This window comes from Equus caballus, chromosome 18, assembly GCF_041296265.1.
Source record: "Equus caballus isolate H_3958 breed thoroughbred chromosome 18, TB-T2T, whole genome shotgun sequence".
In the NCBI taxonomy this organism is placed as follows: domain Eukaryota; kingdom Metazoa; phylum Chordata; class Mammalia; order Perissodactyla; family Equidae; genus Equus; species Equus caballus.
Genome location: NC_091701.1, coordinates 64,222,347 through 64,238,475, shown reverse-complemented (window position 1 = coordinate 64,238,475; position 16,129 = coordinate 64,222,347). Strand labels below are relative to the sequence as shown.

The 16,129-nt window shown below is 39.7% G+C and overlaps 1 protein-coding gene and 1 long non-coding RNA gene across 3 annotated transcripts in view; one reads left to right on the top strand and one right to left on the bottom strand.

The window, feature by feature from the left end:
- Positions 1-16,129, bottom strand: part of ITGAV (integrin subunit alpha V) — an 84,535-nt gene that overhangs the window by 59,511 nt on the left and 8,895 nt on the right. The window contains exon 2 of one of the 2 annotated variants that reach the window (XM_023622166.2): positions 14,046-14,176. In XM_023622166.2, coding sequence (XP_023477934.1) covers positions 14,046-14,176 — 131 coding nt within the window. The remainder of the gene's footprint in view (positions 1-14,045; positions 14,177-16,129) is intronic. The other variant, XM_023622167.2, reaches the window with a different exon arrangement.
- On the top strand, positions 2,777-5,348 carry LOC138918797 (uncharacterized). The gene is made up of 2 exons (XR_011428556.1): positions 2,777-2,884; positions 5,140-5,348. It is a non-coding gene; the product is annotated as an uncharacterized lncRNA (long non-coding RNA).

Genomic DNA, 16,129 nt, shown 5'->3' with positions numbered 1-16,129 from the left:
AAAAAGTAGCTATTAAAATAATGTAATATATATCATGGTGACTACAGTTAATAATACTGCATTGCATATTTGAAAGTTGATAGAGAAGATCTTAAAAGTTCTCATTACAAGAAAAAAAAATTCTGCAACTATGTCTGGTGACAGATGTTAACTAGACTTATTGTGGTGACCATTTTGCAATATACACAAATATTGAATCATTATGTTGTACAACTGAATAAAAAAACAAAACAACACTGCCCTCCATTCATCCTTTAATAGAACAGACATTTGCAGGATTCCTTAAGCAGCTTTTTACCTCAAACATCACTTTTGTTCAGCTGCACTTCCTAGAACAAATTTGCCTGAAAGAAAAATCTCTCAATATTGCTTATTTATATGAAAATTAACAGGTCAGAGAAAGAAACTCTCTTTGATCTTCATTTAAGTAAATGAATCGTGGGTATCTCCTATGTCTAAATGCAAGGAGTATAGCAGTAAATGAGACAGACAAGGTCTCTCCTTCCAGGGAAGAGAATAACAATATTATCTAATAATGATATATACAAATAATTATATACGATATTTTCAGAGAGTCAAAAATGCTATAAAAGAAATCTGAAAGAAAATGATAAAGAGGTAGTCAGCTACTGGTCTCATGTATTTGTAACCTAACACTATTGTGAAATAATATATTTCATTGATTCGGAGCTGTAAATATTCAGATATTAACATCTTTGAAATCTGAATGCGTACTACAGTCAATGGTGACTCATAATTAGCAACATTTTTTAGTAGTACATAAATAATACATTTTAATATCAAAGGCATCCTTACATTTACAGTCACTATACATGTGATTGCCTGCTGTTGTTTTTATCTTCCATGTATGAGTGAGATCATATAGTATTTGACATTCTCCTTTGATTTATTTCACTTAGCATAATACACTCAAGGTCTATCCATGTTGTTACAAATGGCTGGATTTCATCATTTCTCATGGCTGAGTAGTATTCCATTGTGTAAATACACCACATCTTCTTTATCCATTCATCCCTTGACGGGCACCTAGGTTGCTTCCAAGTCTTGGTTATTGTGAACAATGCTGCAGTGAACATAGGGGTCCACGTATGTGGTGATGAATTGTAATTAGTCTTTGGGTGGTGAACATGATATAATCTAAACAGTAATCATAATATAATGATGTATACCTAAAATTTATATGTCATAAACCAATGTTACCACAATAAAAAAAATTAATTAAATTTTTTAAAAAAGAAAGAAAAAAGATTTTAAGAAAAGTAGCGCGAATATGTATCCATTAATCTTCACATGCAAAAGCTTAGTTAGGAGTTTCTAGATCCCCTCTTAATTAACTTTATGTTTACATTTTCATCTCCCACACATAAAGGCGTTTTAGTTCATAAAATTCAAGAACATTTAAGTTGAACAAGCTCTTCCTAGCAATTTTGATAAGTATTATCCTTCCTATTCCTCTATTCTATACCTTAGAGTCAAACTAGTAGGGTAGAATATTGCAAAAAAATAATTCATTTAAAAAATCAAAATTCCAGCTATTACTAAAGACCACGTTAATGATTTCTTTGACCTGATAACGAAATACGGTTTCTTAATTTCTTTAAGAAACTCAGACAGACAATAAGTAGTGGTTAGATACCAGTATTAATGAAAAAATGATTTGCTTTATAAACTTCAAAGTGTCTTTAAATGTCTCTAGAAGCATAATTGTATTGACTTAAAACGACAAGAGATAAAGATCTCTAAATCCAGAGTGTTTGGAGTCAGACGCTACTGAAAAACTCATCATTTGTGAATGTAAAAATAAGTTCTGAAATCATAATCTACTAACATGAGAAAGTGTTACTAATTTACACAGAGCTGTCCAGAAACAACTTTTATACAAGATTAGATATAATTGTTTTCCAAAAGCAAACAAGAAGAATCAGAAAAGTAGAGCCAGAAGAAAACAGGAGGAAGCTCATTTCGCTGGAATTGGTTTTTATTTATTTACTGAGTTATTACTGCCACAGGGAACAGAGAATCAAAATCTCCCTTTCTTCCATGAGCAATTCTGATGGTTTTGCTGCAGCCAGCACCAGGAATACAGGCCCTTTGAAAAACACCCACTGCTTTATCAATGCTGGTTTGTTTCCTCCTGATGATGAGAAGGAAACGATCCTGAAAGCAACTAACATTTTAAAACAAAAACTCTTTACTGAAGATTTAAAAAAAAAAAAAAGGCACCAAGTCAATGTTAAGTCTTAAAATGATGGTTATGAGTCAGATCAAAGTGGGCAGGGAAGGGGATGGGCTTTAAAGGATCCTGTGAATTTAGTTTGGGTAAAACATTTGAAGTGTTAAATACCAACTAAGTGCATGAGTTTGAGCCAACTAGTAATAAGGAATGAGAGTAATTGACGTCTAAGTTGCGTACCAGCTCTCCAACTCTATAATTCTGTACCAGGGGATAATAGATTATATCAGGAAAAACAGTTTCATTAAAAAGAAAAATTCTTTAGAATAAACTTCTTTTGCATTAACAAGGAAAAGGAGACTTTTTCTCTGTGTTTTTAACTTTCTAATTTGCAGGACTGTCGCAACTGCAGACACACCTAGACACAACTCTGAAAGAAAACTCACCAAGAGGTCAGTCAGTCAGTCAAACTAAGGAGGCTGTTTCCGTGTCTGCCTGATTGTTTTAACTGCAATGAGTTGAAAACTGTATGGCACAGAGGCCACAGAGAGGCTAAAAGTTTTCTATTTTCTATTAAACACAAGGCGCAGTAATATCCAGAAAATACTCCACAGCATTTTTCTTGACCAGAGAACTGGCATGGCCGGAGTCTGCCCACAACCTACAGCCAAGCCCTTCTGGGAACAAGTGGTAAGTGTTCCAGCAAGCCATTTTGGGTGGGCAGGGGAGTAACTGGACTTCTGACTTTTTCTAGGACAGATATTGTTGGTGAGAAGTGGCATCCATTCACTGAATTTGGCACATAAACACAGGAGCTTCTCCTTTTTTTCAGGGACATATTTTTCAGCCACACGCAGGCAAGCCCGTATTTCTAAACTAAGGGACTCTGACGGGGCCAGGTGGGTTCTCCTGCTTCAGTGCAGACCATCAGTCTATCTTTTTGGAAAAGACTTACTATTGAGAAAACTGGGCAATGATCAGTCTGTCAGTAACATCTGCTTCCTAGAAAAGGAAAGCATGTTGTAAGGAGAGGATTTCCCCAAATGTCACCATAACAGAGGTTAAAATGCAAACCGAGGTATAACACATTTAAGAAGATCCACAGTTATCTTTCTTTCTTTCTTTCCTCTTCCTAATTATTCACTTCCCCACGGCTGCAGTATGGGTGTGGCAGAACCAACGCTTTCTTCATTTGTATACTGCTTCACTGTTTACAAAGTACCTTTACAGACATTATCTCATTTGATCCACATGACAACCCGGAGGGGGGTATTACGTTTATTTGACAAATGGTAAAAAACTGAGGCTGGCAACCTTCAGTCACTTGGCCAAAGTCACATCTAGCGAGTGTCAGGGCCTGAATCTGAGCCTGTATCTTCTAAGCCGAATTCACATTCCTCATAACCACAGAGCAAAGCAAAAGGAACAAGAGAGGGAACAAGGCCTACTTACGTAAGCATTGTTCTTGCCCTAAAGTAGCTTGCAGTATAAGCAATAACAAACAACAAAATACATAAAGGGCACTGTGGGAACAAAATAACGTCCCTTCCCCCCACCACCACCCAAGGATGTCCAAGTCCTAATCCCCAGAACCTCACATTTGAATATGTGACCTTACAGGGTAAAAGGGACTTTGCAGATGTGATTAAACTAAGGGCCTTGAAATGGGAGATTACTCTAGATTACCTCAGTGGGCCCAAGGTAATCACAACAGGGAGGCAGAAGAGTTACTGTCAGAGCGACTTAGCCTGAGAAAGGCTAACCATTGCTGGCTTTTAAGATGGAAGAAGAAGGGGCCAGCCTGGTGGCCCAGCGGTTAAGTGCACACGTTCCGCTTCGGCAGCCTGGGTTTGCCGGTTCGGATCCCGGGTGCGGACATGGCACCGCTTGGCACACCATGCTGTGGTAGGCGTCCCACATATAAAGTAGAGTAAGATGGGCATGGATGTTAGCTCAGGGCCAGTCTTCCTCAGCGAAAAGAGGAGGACTGGCAGCAGTTAGCTCAGGGCTGATCTTCCCCCCAAAAATAAATAAATAAATAAGACGGAAGAAGGAGCCACAGGCCAAGGAATGTGGGTGGCCTCTAGAAGATGGAAAAGGAATGAAAATGGATTCTTCCCTAGAGCTTCCAGAAGGTATGCAGCACTGCAGACACCTTGATTTCAGCCCAGAGAGGCCCATTTTGACATGTGACCTTCAGAACTGAGGGTACTAAACCGGTGTTGTTTTTAAGCCACCAAGTTTATAATAAGTTGTTACAATAGCAACAAGAAACTAATTCAGCCATGAAGACAAAAATTGAGATAACAGACTGCCCCTTGCCTGCTAACTGAATATTCCCTAGATTATTTTGCACCCCAACATAATACAGTTTTGGAATATTTTTGCTTCCTAAAATACACAGACCATTAATCCTAAAACTAAATCTTATTTTAACCTTTGCTTAAATTCTACTTTTCCACGTCCACATTCAATAAATTGTGTTGTCTACATATCAATCATCCCAGTGTAAAACAAACAAATCAGATCCCAAAATGACCTTTTCATTTTCACTAATTCCACAGTGCTTCAAAGTTCATATTATTCTGTCAATTCAGGGAAACATCAGTTTCCAGCCATTATGCAGACCTTGGTGAAAACCTACAAATTGCGTGGAGTCACTAGATGAAAGAGTTTAAATATCCAAGAGGACAACTACTTTTTCAAGGCAAATCGTAATATTTCAATCACTATATACGAACACGCAAAATAAGACAGCAGGCGTTTCTTTTCACTCCTAGTTATGGCTTTGTTTACATATGTCAAGAAAGTCAGCAGGAATAAGAAAAAGAAGACAGGCAAGAGTCAATACTTTGAAAGAAAATTAACAAAGAGCACATTTGGGAGGTAAATTTCACAAATCCAAGAGATAAAATTTAGAGCGAGGCTTCCTTTTGTTCCCGCAGGCTCACTAATGCATAAACATCACTCAAGAAATCAAACCAGCAAGTAAGCGTGCCGTCTTGCACTGAATTTTCTGCTAAATTAAACTTCATCACAGAAACCTATATTTTCCCTTAATTGTTTAAAAGGCATGTCTACAATATTTTGAAGATACCCATGATAATATTGTAACCTGTACAATTCTACCAAAAATAACAACTAGGAAAATTAACAGACTGTGTACTGAAAGTGTTATTTTCTCTGTAACGTTCATGTCAAATCTACTCAGCATGGCATGGAACCAAGGACCCAAGGTCCACCCACCGAGCCCTAGATCCTTTCACTTTTAATACAATGCTGTACGTGTGTTAGGCTGTATAGTGATTTGGTTAGACTGCTTGTTTAGAGTAACTTTCTAAAATTCATTTAGATCCTTCCTCAGCTTACGTCATTTCTCATCAGGCCCTCGATGCCTCATCGCCCTCCCCTTACACATATAAACCTTACACTCACATACGGACATCTATATGTGTGTCACAGGAATTACTTGATTTTCATTCATAAACATCATTTACTAATCCATGCACATACCGTTTTCTCTACCTAGAACCCTCTTCCACATTTGGTAAATTCCATCTCATTTTTCATTGGCTACCTCAAACGTCACCAACCCAGCAGGGAAGCGTTCCTCGAAGGCCTCAAGCAGAGACAGACACTTCCCACTTACGCTTCTTTTATTTTGGTACACATCTATTTGTGTCTAGTGCTCATAATTAAAGTGAAATAAATTTATACTGGTCTTCCAAACATATTTTTGAGACCCTTCCTCTTCCCCTACTACAGGAAATCATGCCCTGGGGTAGGAAGGAAAGCACACCAGAAGTTCACCTTTCTTTAAGAGCTGGAAACTAAGTGTTATGCTATCTTAAAGCCAAAATCCATATTGTCTTCCTTAGCCACCACTACATGCCTTAAAGCATGTGACAAGATGCAGTCAAATGGCCTTCTAATAAATTATATATCATCTAATATCCAGGCACATCTTTGCTAAACACTGAAAGTAAAATGAGTCCATGAATTATTGATCAGTAATAGATACTTATGGTATTCATAAAGAATGTTTTCTTTCTATTACTTTGTTTTCTAACCAAAAAGAGAAAGACTCCTCTGATTCCTATTCTTTTTCTTCTTTTGAAGAACCCTAGGTTCTAGTTCCCTATCCGAGCTCATAATCTATCTTTCTTAGTTGTGTGAGATAAGGCATGCCCTCCCTGACTTTCATAGGCATGACTTAAGACTCAGCGAATCAGATACTCCCACAAAAGCTTTGACTCTCCAGCAAGTGATGCAGAGAGGCAGGGATGGGTAAGAATCACTCTCATGATGCTGTCCCAGAGTCAGCAACAGCAATTCCAGCTCAGTAAAACCCAACACTAACAGCTTTTCTCTTGGTTCCTGCTCATTTTTCAGAAAACGGATGATTCAGCAATATACTTTCAATAAATTCCTGTTCAGCTAAATTCAGCCAGAGTCTATTTTTATTGCTTTTCACGACAAAACCAACACCTGTGTGCAATACACACATATGCAACCTACCATATGCCAGGCACTTCTCCAGACACTAGCACACAATGGTGAGCAGAAATAAATTTATTCCCTGCTCTCGAGAGCTTACAGTCTAACCAGGAAAACAAACATATTATAAGATAAGGAGAAAAAAAAAAGAAAATCAACATAAATATCAGCTTAATGGAAAAAAAGAGCTGTACTTAGTGTACTAAGACTGCCTATATACAGAACCTGACCCAAAAGAGGAGGGAAATGGGAAAGGACCATTCATCATTTCCTATTTAACATAACTCCAAAAAGCACCTTACTACAAAAATTTTTATTCTGATTCTGGAGCTAGCTGAGATTTGTTCTTTTTACAGGAAGGGATAAAGTCACTATTCTGTTCTTTCTAAGGAGAAATAGCCCAAGAAACAAATGAGCCTGAAATACTTCATACAAACTTCAAATGTTGAGGCAACAACCCCCGGGGGGCTTCTCAAGGCTCAACTGAACTTTCAGACTTACAAAACTGCCAAAGGCCACACACAGTAGCACCAGTCTATATAGAGGACGTAGGACAAACACACCTCCTTGATGAGAGCCCTTACATGAACATCCCTGAGCAGCGGTCCACACAGCTTGTGTCCCGTGCTTTTCTTTTTGCCTCACCAGGTGACAGCTCAGACATGAGTAAACAAGATCTGGTGCGTACAGGAGCTGCCCTGGCTTCAAAGCCTCACATCCCACAGGGCTGGTCTCTCTTGTAATGACTTCATCACCACTGCCTTCGGAGCTCCCACGAAGGACATGCTGGTTGTAAGGGTCCCTGTATTCAAGGAATGCCAAAGCTTCGGCATCTCCATCAGGTATTTATAGTCTATTTATAATTTCTCCCAGTCTAAACGCAATTTACCAACCAGGGGCCGTTGTTAGCATAAGCAATGATATGTAGTCACTTGGCCACGCAGGACCCAGAAAAACAGAACAAGAAACTTAACAGAAGAACAAAAGGGCATGCAGAATACAAAAGGATTTTAACCATTTTAACCATTTTCCAACAGCTGACTACTGATAATATTCCATTTTAACGTCCCTACATGTATTATTCAGTTCGGCTGCACTATGCTGTAGTAACAAGCATCCCCAAAATCTATTAGTCAAAAATAACCAAGGATTATTTTGTACACACACACTGTGCGTCAGCAGGAGTCTGTGCTTCACGTGTTGCTCACTCAGGGACCCCGGCTGGTGGAGGCTGCATAAACCATGACCACCCACGATGGCACCTTGTAAGGGGAGAGGCAGAATAACGCCCCAACTTCTAAACCTTTTTACCCACGTGACACACTTCTGCTCATGTTTTACTGCCTAGAAAAAGTGACATGGGCTTACCTAAATTCAAGGGTTTTCCAAAAGTTTTAGAAACATGATACTGATTAATAGTTGTAATACCTACTACATCATATAAAACAGGGCTAATTTAAATAAAATAATTTTATTTCCCAAATATTAAAACATGAGGATGGAGCCCTTTTAAGCATTAAAGTCTCTTCTGGACTCAGATGCACAATAAAATAACACAGATAAACTAACTAATTTAAACTCTTCGTGATCACCCCAGGAATGTATTATAGCACGTGGAAAGGTAGGTAATGTTCCCAAGGGAACACTGGGAAAATGGCAGAACCTGGATTTGACCTCAAGTCTGATGGAATCCAAGGCCAATTTCCTTTTCATGACACCGTGATATACAGCAAATATGGAGCAAGTGAAAAAAGAAGAGTCACTGGCCAAACTCCACAAGAGTATTAAGCAGGTTAGGAGGAATAAGGGTACACGATAGCTTCAGACAGACAAGGAGCAGAGACTTTACATAAGGAAGGAATGGTCAGGGCCGGCCTGGTGGCGCAGCAGTTAAGTTCGCATATTCTACTTTGGCGGCCCAGGGTTTGCTGGTTCGGATCCCGGGGGGGACATGGCACTGCTTGGCAAGCCATGCTGTGGTAGGCATCTGACATATAAAGTAGAGGAAGATGGGCATGGATGTTAGCTCAGGGCCAGTCTTCCTCAGCAAAAACAGGAGGATTGGCAGCAGATGTTAGCTCAGGGCTAATTTTCCTCAAAAGAAGAAAAAAAAAAAAAGGGAAGGAATAGTCATTGGGATGAACTGTAAAAGAGAGGTTCAATAAGATGAGGGGGCAAGTGTCCACTGAAGTAGGCCACCACTAACAATGAGGGCACTTGCTGGGCTGGGGTTAGCTAGCAGCCAGACGGGGGTGATGGAATACGGAAAGTAATGAAGAGAGGCACAGCATTCAATACCCTGGCTGTGAAGAAAAGAAGAAAGGAAAATGACCAAGAGAAGACACATGTCCAAGGGAAAGCTGTTTTGATTAGTTTTTCAGGTAGAAAAATTTAAGCATGTTTAAAAAGTTAAAAAATAAAAAAAGGAAGAGGGCCAATGCATAGCAGGGACATAGAGACAAATGAAAGACCGGGCAGGGTTCCAGAGAAGGGAGGCCATGGTAACAGTTTATATTGACTGAGCCGTTGCAACGCGTCAGTCCCTGTGCTAAGCACTTGCAGGCCCTAACTCACACACACGTCAACTCCTTCAGCTGAACACGTACCTATGGAGCAGGTTAGATGAGGACACTGTATCTGGAGATGGCAGTAACCTGATAGTCACCCTGGCGAGTCAAGCAGCTGGTAAGTGGCAGGGCCAGGGTTTGGGCCCCAGGCAGCCTGCCTCCAGAAGCCACACTTATCCAGTCAGCTGCCATCTCCCTTGACACAACACTGAGATGAGGCAAAGAAAGAGAGAAAAGCCACCATCTCCCTTGAGATAACGGAAAAGACAAAAGACCTCTGCGGGGCAGACATGTTTCTATGTTTAAGTGAGGATGGGGAGAGTTCCTCGGGACAGACGTGTCAGGATGCTCTAAGTTGTAAGCATTTCTTCCATAAAGTCAAGACACAGTTTAATGGTGCTGTTTCCAGATACACATTTTCAGGACTAAATTACTGAAACCTATATTGTCTTCTTTTCTTAAATTCAAACTACGTGAATAAAAATTCTAACGTAAAAAATGAAGTCTTAATTTGTACATTCTTTTCGTAAGTCTCAGAAGTTATACAAAATGATTGCAGAAATATCAGCAAGGTCAAAAGAGAACAGAACAAAAAATACATATTTGTACGAGTATAAACGGCTTCAGTTATTTCTTCACTATAGAAAAAGCTCTCATGATTCATTCATTCATTCATTTATTCAGTTTATTGGGCACCAACTTGTGCCGGGCACCAGGCATTGTTCCAGGCCCTGAGGTTTCAGCTGTGAACAAAACAAATAAAAAACTATCCTAATAGAACACACGTCCTCATTGAGAGAAAGAGACAGTAACTAAAAATAAATAACTTATATAGCAATGTGTCTACTGCAGGGAAAAACACGGCAGAGAAAAGGACAGGAACATAAAGTGGGAAAAGGGGAACTACAATTTTAAATAAGATGGCCAGGGCACCACTGAGAAGATGATGTCGGAGCAAGTCTCGAAGTTGGTGGTGGAGGGGTACCCCATGTCCATTTGGGGAAACCATGTTCCAGGCAGAGGAAACAGCCCAGGCAAAGGTGAGGTGGCAACGTTCCTATAGTTTACAAGCCCTGCAGAGACCCTGTAAAGCAGGGAGAACGGGAGAAGATGAAGGTAAGGATAGCAATAGTGCGCTGGAAAACTCAGAGTCCTCTTGGCTACTGTAAGATACACCCGGAGATATTAGTGGAATTTAGGCAGGAGTGTTATGATCTGAATATTTTAAAAGAATCACGCTGGCTGCTGCAGAGAATCAACAATCGGGACACCCAGGGCAGAAGTGCGGAGAACATGGAGGAGATGTGCTGGCTTTCTGCCAACTGCCCCCAGGGCTCCTCTGCCCCATTCTCCACCCCACTCTCTGCCCAGGATGCTGACCAGTAGGAACTCACAAAGTGCCCCGCCCGCTGACTCCCAACTGCATTCAGCCAGCGAGAAGCATGCACAGAGGATCAAAGAGAGGAAGGACACAGGTCAGGGTTTATTCCCCTTCTCCTCCCTTCCTGTCACTTGGGCCTGGCAATGTGCTGCCCCCTGACAAAAGCCACAGCTCCTGTCACATGGTTCTCTCCACCTAGTCCTGGTCCAGATTCTGGTAACTGCTCCTTTCGCTTTCTCCCTTCAGGCCTGGAGGCCAAATTTTAACTAGTGCCCAGGGACTAGCAATCCCTGAGACCCTCTACGATCCTTTGCAAATAGTCCTTTTACCAACAACTCCTCAAACTATCCCAATTTAAGAGTGCCATCTCTGCCCCGGCAGCAACCTTACTAATTCAGGAGTCGAGGGCAACAGTCCAGGTGGGAAACAATGGTGGCTTGGACCAGGATGTTAGCAGCGGAATGAGAAGCAGTTAAATTTTGACTTGCTGACAGATGTCATGTCAAGCATGACTCCAGGTTTTGGCCTAAGCAACCACAAGGATGGAGTGCCATCAAATGAGATTCATATTCACAATCAATAGGAAATATGTGCAAATATATTAAAAGTAGCTCATAGGAAAAGGAATACTATGACTTACAAACAAATGCAAAGATGCTTAATCTTACTGCTAATTAAAGGAGTGCAAATTAATATAACAATATAAAACAACACTATAATATAACATTAAATATATTATATACATATATAATATATAATAATACTATAACAGTATAAAATTGACACAGAAAAAATATGGTGATAAATGGCATTGGCATAGGTGTCAGAAAACATAATTGGAGAAGTGTAAACCTTTGTGAAGAATAACTTGCAGCGTCTATCAAAATTTTAAATATACGTATACTTTGATCCAAAAATCCCCCACTAGGGCTTTACCCTACAGACATACTCACACATTTGCACAAATACCTGTGTATAAGCTTTTCACCTGAGCAGTGTTTATAACAACAACAGACTGGAAACAATCTAAGTGCCCATCAATAGGAAATATAAGTGAAACAAATTGGGCTGCACACACAATAGAATACTATCAGTGATTTGCAAAGAAAGAGGTAAATCCATATAAGCCACATGGGAAAGATCTATTAGAGATTTATATTGTTAGGTATGGCAGGGGGGTGGGGTGAAGAGTTAGGCACCTGACAATATATTTAGTATATTTCTATTTGTGAATTGCCTTTTTATTGTTTTTGAAGATTGGCCCTCAGCTAACATCTGTTGCCAATCTTTTTTTTCCCTTCTTCTTCTCCCCAAAGCCCCCCAGTACATGGTTGTATATTCTAGTTGTAGGTACTTCTAGTTGTGCTATGTGGGATGCCACCCCAGCATGGCCTGATGAGTGGTGCCATGTCTGCACCCAGAATCCAAACCGGTGAAACCCTGGGCCCTGGAAGTGGAGCACATGAACTCAACTACTCAGCCACTGGGCCGGACCCTGCCTTTTTTTTTTAAGATTGACCCCTGAACTAACATCTGTTGCCAATCATTTTTTTTTTCCCCTTCTTCTCCCCAAAGCCCCCCAGTACATAGTTGTTTATTCTAGTTGTGAATTTGCCTTTTTTAAAAAAAAAGATATATACATGTGTAGAAATAAGAAAATTCTAGAAGGAGCAAAGAAATTATTTAGAATAATTGCCTCTGAGCATTCTGATGTAAACGAGTCATATTTTTCCTTGCGTACTTTTTTGGACTGTTCAAAATCTTTCCTACCAGGTGCATATGTTATTTTCTCAATAAACAAAATATTATATAAAGCCACATTTCAAAAAAAGACCACTAATAAATTATCTTGCGCTACACAAAAACTTATGGTGTTGAATACAGAAACATATCTGAACAGTTCAATCTATCAAAACTGACCTACAGTTTCATTTTATTAGTATTCATATTTTGTTAGAAGATATAAATGCCCTGACCCATAATATTCTGAATCGCAGGTACAGTCAGACATTGCTTAACGATGGGGACACATGCTGAGAAACACACTGTTGGGCGATTTCGTCGTTGTGCAAACATCATAGAGTGTACTTACACAAACCTAGATAGCATGGCCTGCTACACATCTAGGCCACGTGGGACTCATCTTATGGGACCTCTATCCCAATTTAAGTGTGCCATCTCTGTCCTGGGAGCACCCTTACTAATTTAGGAGGCTAGGGCAACAGTCATACATGCAGTCTGTCATTGACCAAAATGTCATTATGCGATGCATGACTATATTTCTCCATTTGTGGTAAAACTGAGCCTATTTCCATACTCTTGGGGTTTTCCAAATGTTAGCCATATATGGAAAAACAATAGTGTTTAATGTAGATGGTTTCAAATGGAAAAAAACAAACAGGTGACCTGATTCCTGTAAGAGCTGGCTTAATGACTGACACTCATTTTGGCACTGATCACGATGTCAAATGGAACAGTCCACATCCTAATTCCGGTTTCATGATATTATAATTCCAAGAATAAAACTATTTAAGAACTAGGAGGAAATAACACTATGGAAATAAGGATTTTCTTCAGGCTTATCTTAAAACATTCTGTCAAAGCCAGCAAATCAGAATTGTTAAAAAAATGTGTAAAACTATTGTACCAGAAGAATGTCACACTATTTGAAGATTCTCTAAGCTCTGACCAATAGACATAAACATACCAATACAAACGTGTACAGGACTACGTATATTTTATTTCACTGATGTAAATACAAAACTTAAGTTATTTCTTCTCATCTTCCTCATGCAGTTTTTCTCCTTATTACCACAGTCCTGACTGGTATGGAAATTTGTCACTGTGGATAAAATTCTAATGCTATCAGAACCATAACATAATTTTCCCAAGAGATTTTGGATAAGAATTTTTTTTTAAGTCAACCAAATCTACTTGAATCCAAAAGATTCCTCCGCTGGTTTTGGTAGCACAAGCCCAGGCTTCGCTATATGCCTGATCAGAGAGCTCATCTTCTGCAGTTATGAGTCATACTGCAATCCTGCTGACAAAGAAAGGACAAAAAGCCTTGCTAGGAGCTCCCTCTTCTCAGCAGAGGTACAAAAATATTTTAAAAGGTTTTCCCTGGATTTTTCCAGATTGACACTATCGGTTTAAAGTTGAAGACGTCCAAAGCAATGGAAACGCAGTGTATTCTTAACGCTTTTAAATGCCACAAAATTGGAGGAAAAAAAATCATATAATAAATCATGTCTTTTTATAACTTTCTCTGGGGATCTGAAGCGCTTCTGTACATTATTTATTAAATGTTTACCTTTAAGCTAAAGCAAGTGCTTTTAAAATTAAATGATATGAAAAAAATCAAGTGACATAAATTAAGAAAAGGCACCACCGCATCAACATTTACCTGTGGCGTCAAATTCAATCGGCTGGCACCCTCGGTGAGAAGACCAGTCACACTTGAGGACTTGCCCTCCTTCCACGATCCCCGGCTGGGTGGTGTTTGCTTTGGGGGCTCCCACAAGAAGAAACATCCTGCTAAAACACAAAAGGGGAGACAAGATTCTCAATGGCACAAAGTATCGACAATATCTTGTGATGTAGGAAGAGCATTCTCTTGACGTTATCCACAAATATTTTCTAAAAACCATTCACCGAAGGCACAATCTTCATTCTTCATTTGGTGCTGGTTTACATACATACATTATTCAACATGGTTTATTCATCCTAATAGCACACTGTAAGGCAACTTCAGGGTGACGCGTCATTTCAAAATTTATGCTGGTCAAATTTAAATATAGGTAGCTTATTATATGTCAATCATATCTCAATAAAGCTGTTAAAAAAATACATGCTGGCGAGAGTCAGAGAAGGTTTTTGATTTTTGCTTGCATTTTTGTGGTTTGCTATACACTTTCTATATCCTGAATGCTGAACAGAAAAAAAGATTGTGAAGTATGGTAGTTGTAAATATTATCATTTCTCCATTTGGAAAATGAATCTTCTGGAACTACTATACTTCAATTTTTTTTTAAACAGTGACTAAAAATTTCTCTTCACAAAATTAATCTAATCAACCCGTGGTCAAAGAATAGGGTCACTATTCAATTTCTTGTCAGGATAAAATTAGTGGACGACAAAATAGTCAGGAGTCAAATTTTTAAGTAAAAGACATCTTTTTTTAGTTATTATTCATTCAGAAAAAGATATGGATTGAGTGTCTCTTCCATATAGGGCACAGTGCTGGGCACTAGAGCTAGCATGATGAGTAAGACAACCTTGGTTCCAGCTCTCAGCGGGGCTTACATTCCCTTGGGAAAGAAGACCAGAAACTAGCCAAGAAAGAAAGTACTCACTCTTACAAGTGCTATGAAGGAAACCAACAATCGGCCGGGAGAGATTATTTGAGAATAAGGAGGGGAGACCTTCTTCAGGTAAAAGGTACCTCTAAGGAATGGAAGGGAGAGACTTCCTTTAGATAAAAGGAAGAGTTAGGAGGTTCTCTCTAAAGAACGGGGAAGAGAGAGAGAGAGACCTCTTTTAGATAAGTCGCAGCCAGGGGACTTACCTCTAAGTAAACTGAGATGTATAGGATTAGAAGGAGGGCACCAAGCACTGTCTGTGTGTTGGGGAGAAGGGAGAAAGGTGGGATAAAAGAAGGATGAAGAGGTAGATGGGAGCACCCCAAGCAGAGGTACAAAGACCCTAGGCAGGAAAGAGCCTGCTTCCCAAGAGTTACAAGGAAAGAGATGTGGCTGAAGCAGGGGAGCAAGCTGGCAGTGGCACAGGATAAAGCTGGGGAGCTTGGCAAGAGCCAAGTCAAGCTGGGACCTTTCAGCCAGGGTAAAACTTTCAGAGTTTATCATGTGAAGCTCCATCTGAAGCCTTTGAATGTTTTTCTAAACAAAAAAAATGATATAATCTAATAAAGAAAACTAAATCTGGTGCCTTATTGGGAAAGGGTTAAAGGGACAGGGGGGCAAAAATGGAACAAGGAAAGCAAGACACTTTTAGCAGCTGAGGGAAGAGGTGATAGTGACCTGGGTTAGGAGGGCGGATGGAGAAAGAGACAGTGGGCAGATTGGGGAACTATTAGAAAGAACAGATACAGCTGGTGGCTTGAATATGGGGAATCAGAAGATTAAAGAATGTCACGTTAAGTTTCGTTCTGGGGTGCATGGATGGGAGAACCATTTATTTTGCTAGAAATGCCTCAAGAATAGGGAAGCAGGAAGCCGATTAAGTATTTATAGGAAAACCAAGAATTCAGTTCTCAATACGTTAGTGTGCAACATCTGTGAGGCACCTAATTGGTCCTCTGGAGCTCTGAGGAGAGTTCTGCCTTAGAGAGAACGTTCAACACGCAGGGAGAAGCTTCAGAGAGAAGAGGGCCGAAGAGTGAGTTCTGAGAGGCAGCAACACTTAGGAGTCAGGTAAAGAAAGAGGATACAGTAAAAGAGACTGAGAAGAAACTGACTGAAACATAGAAGA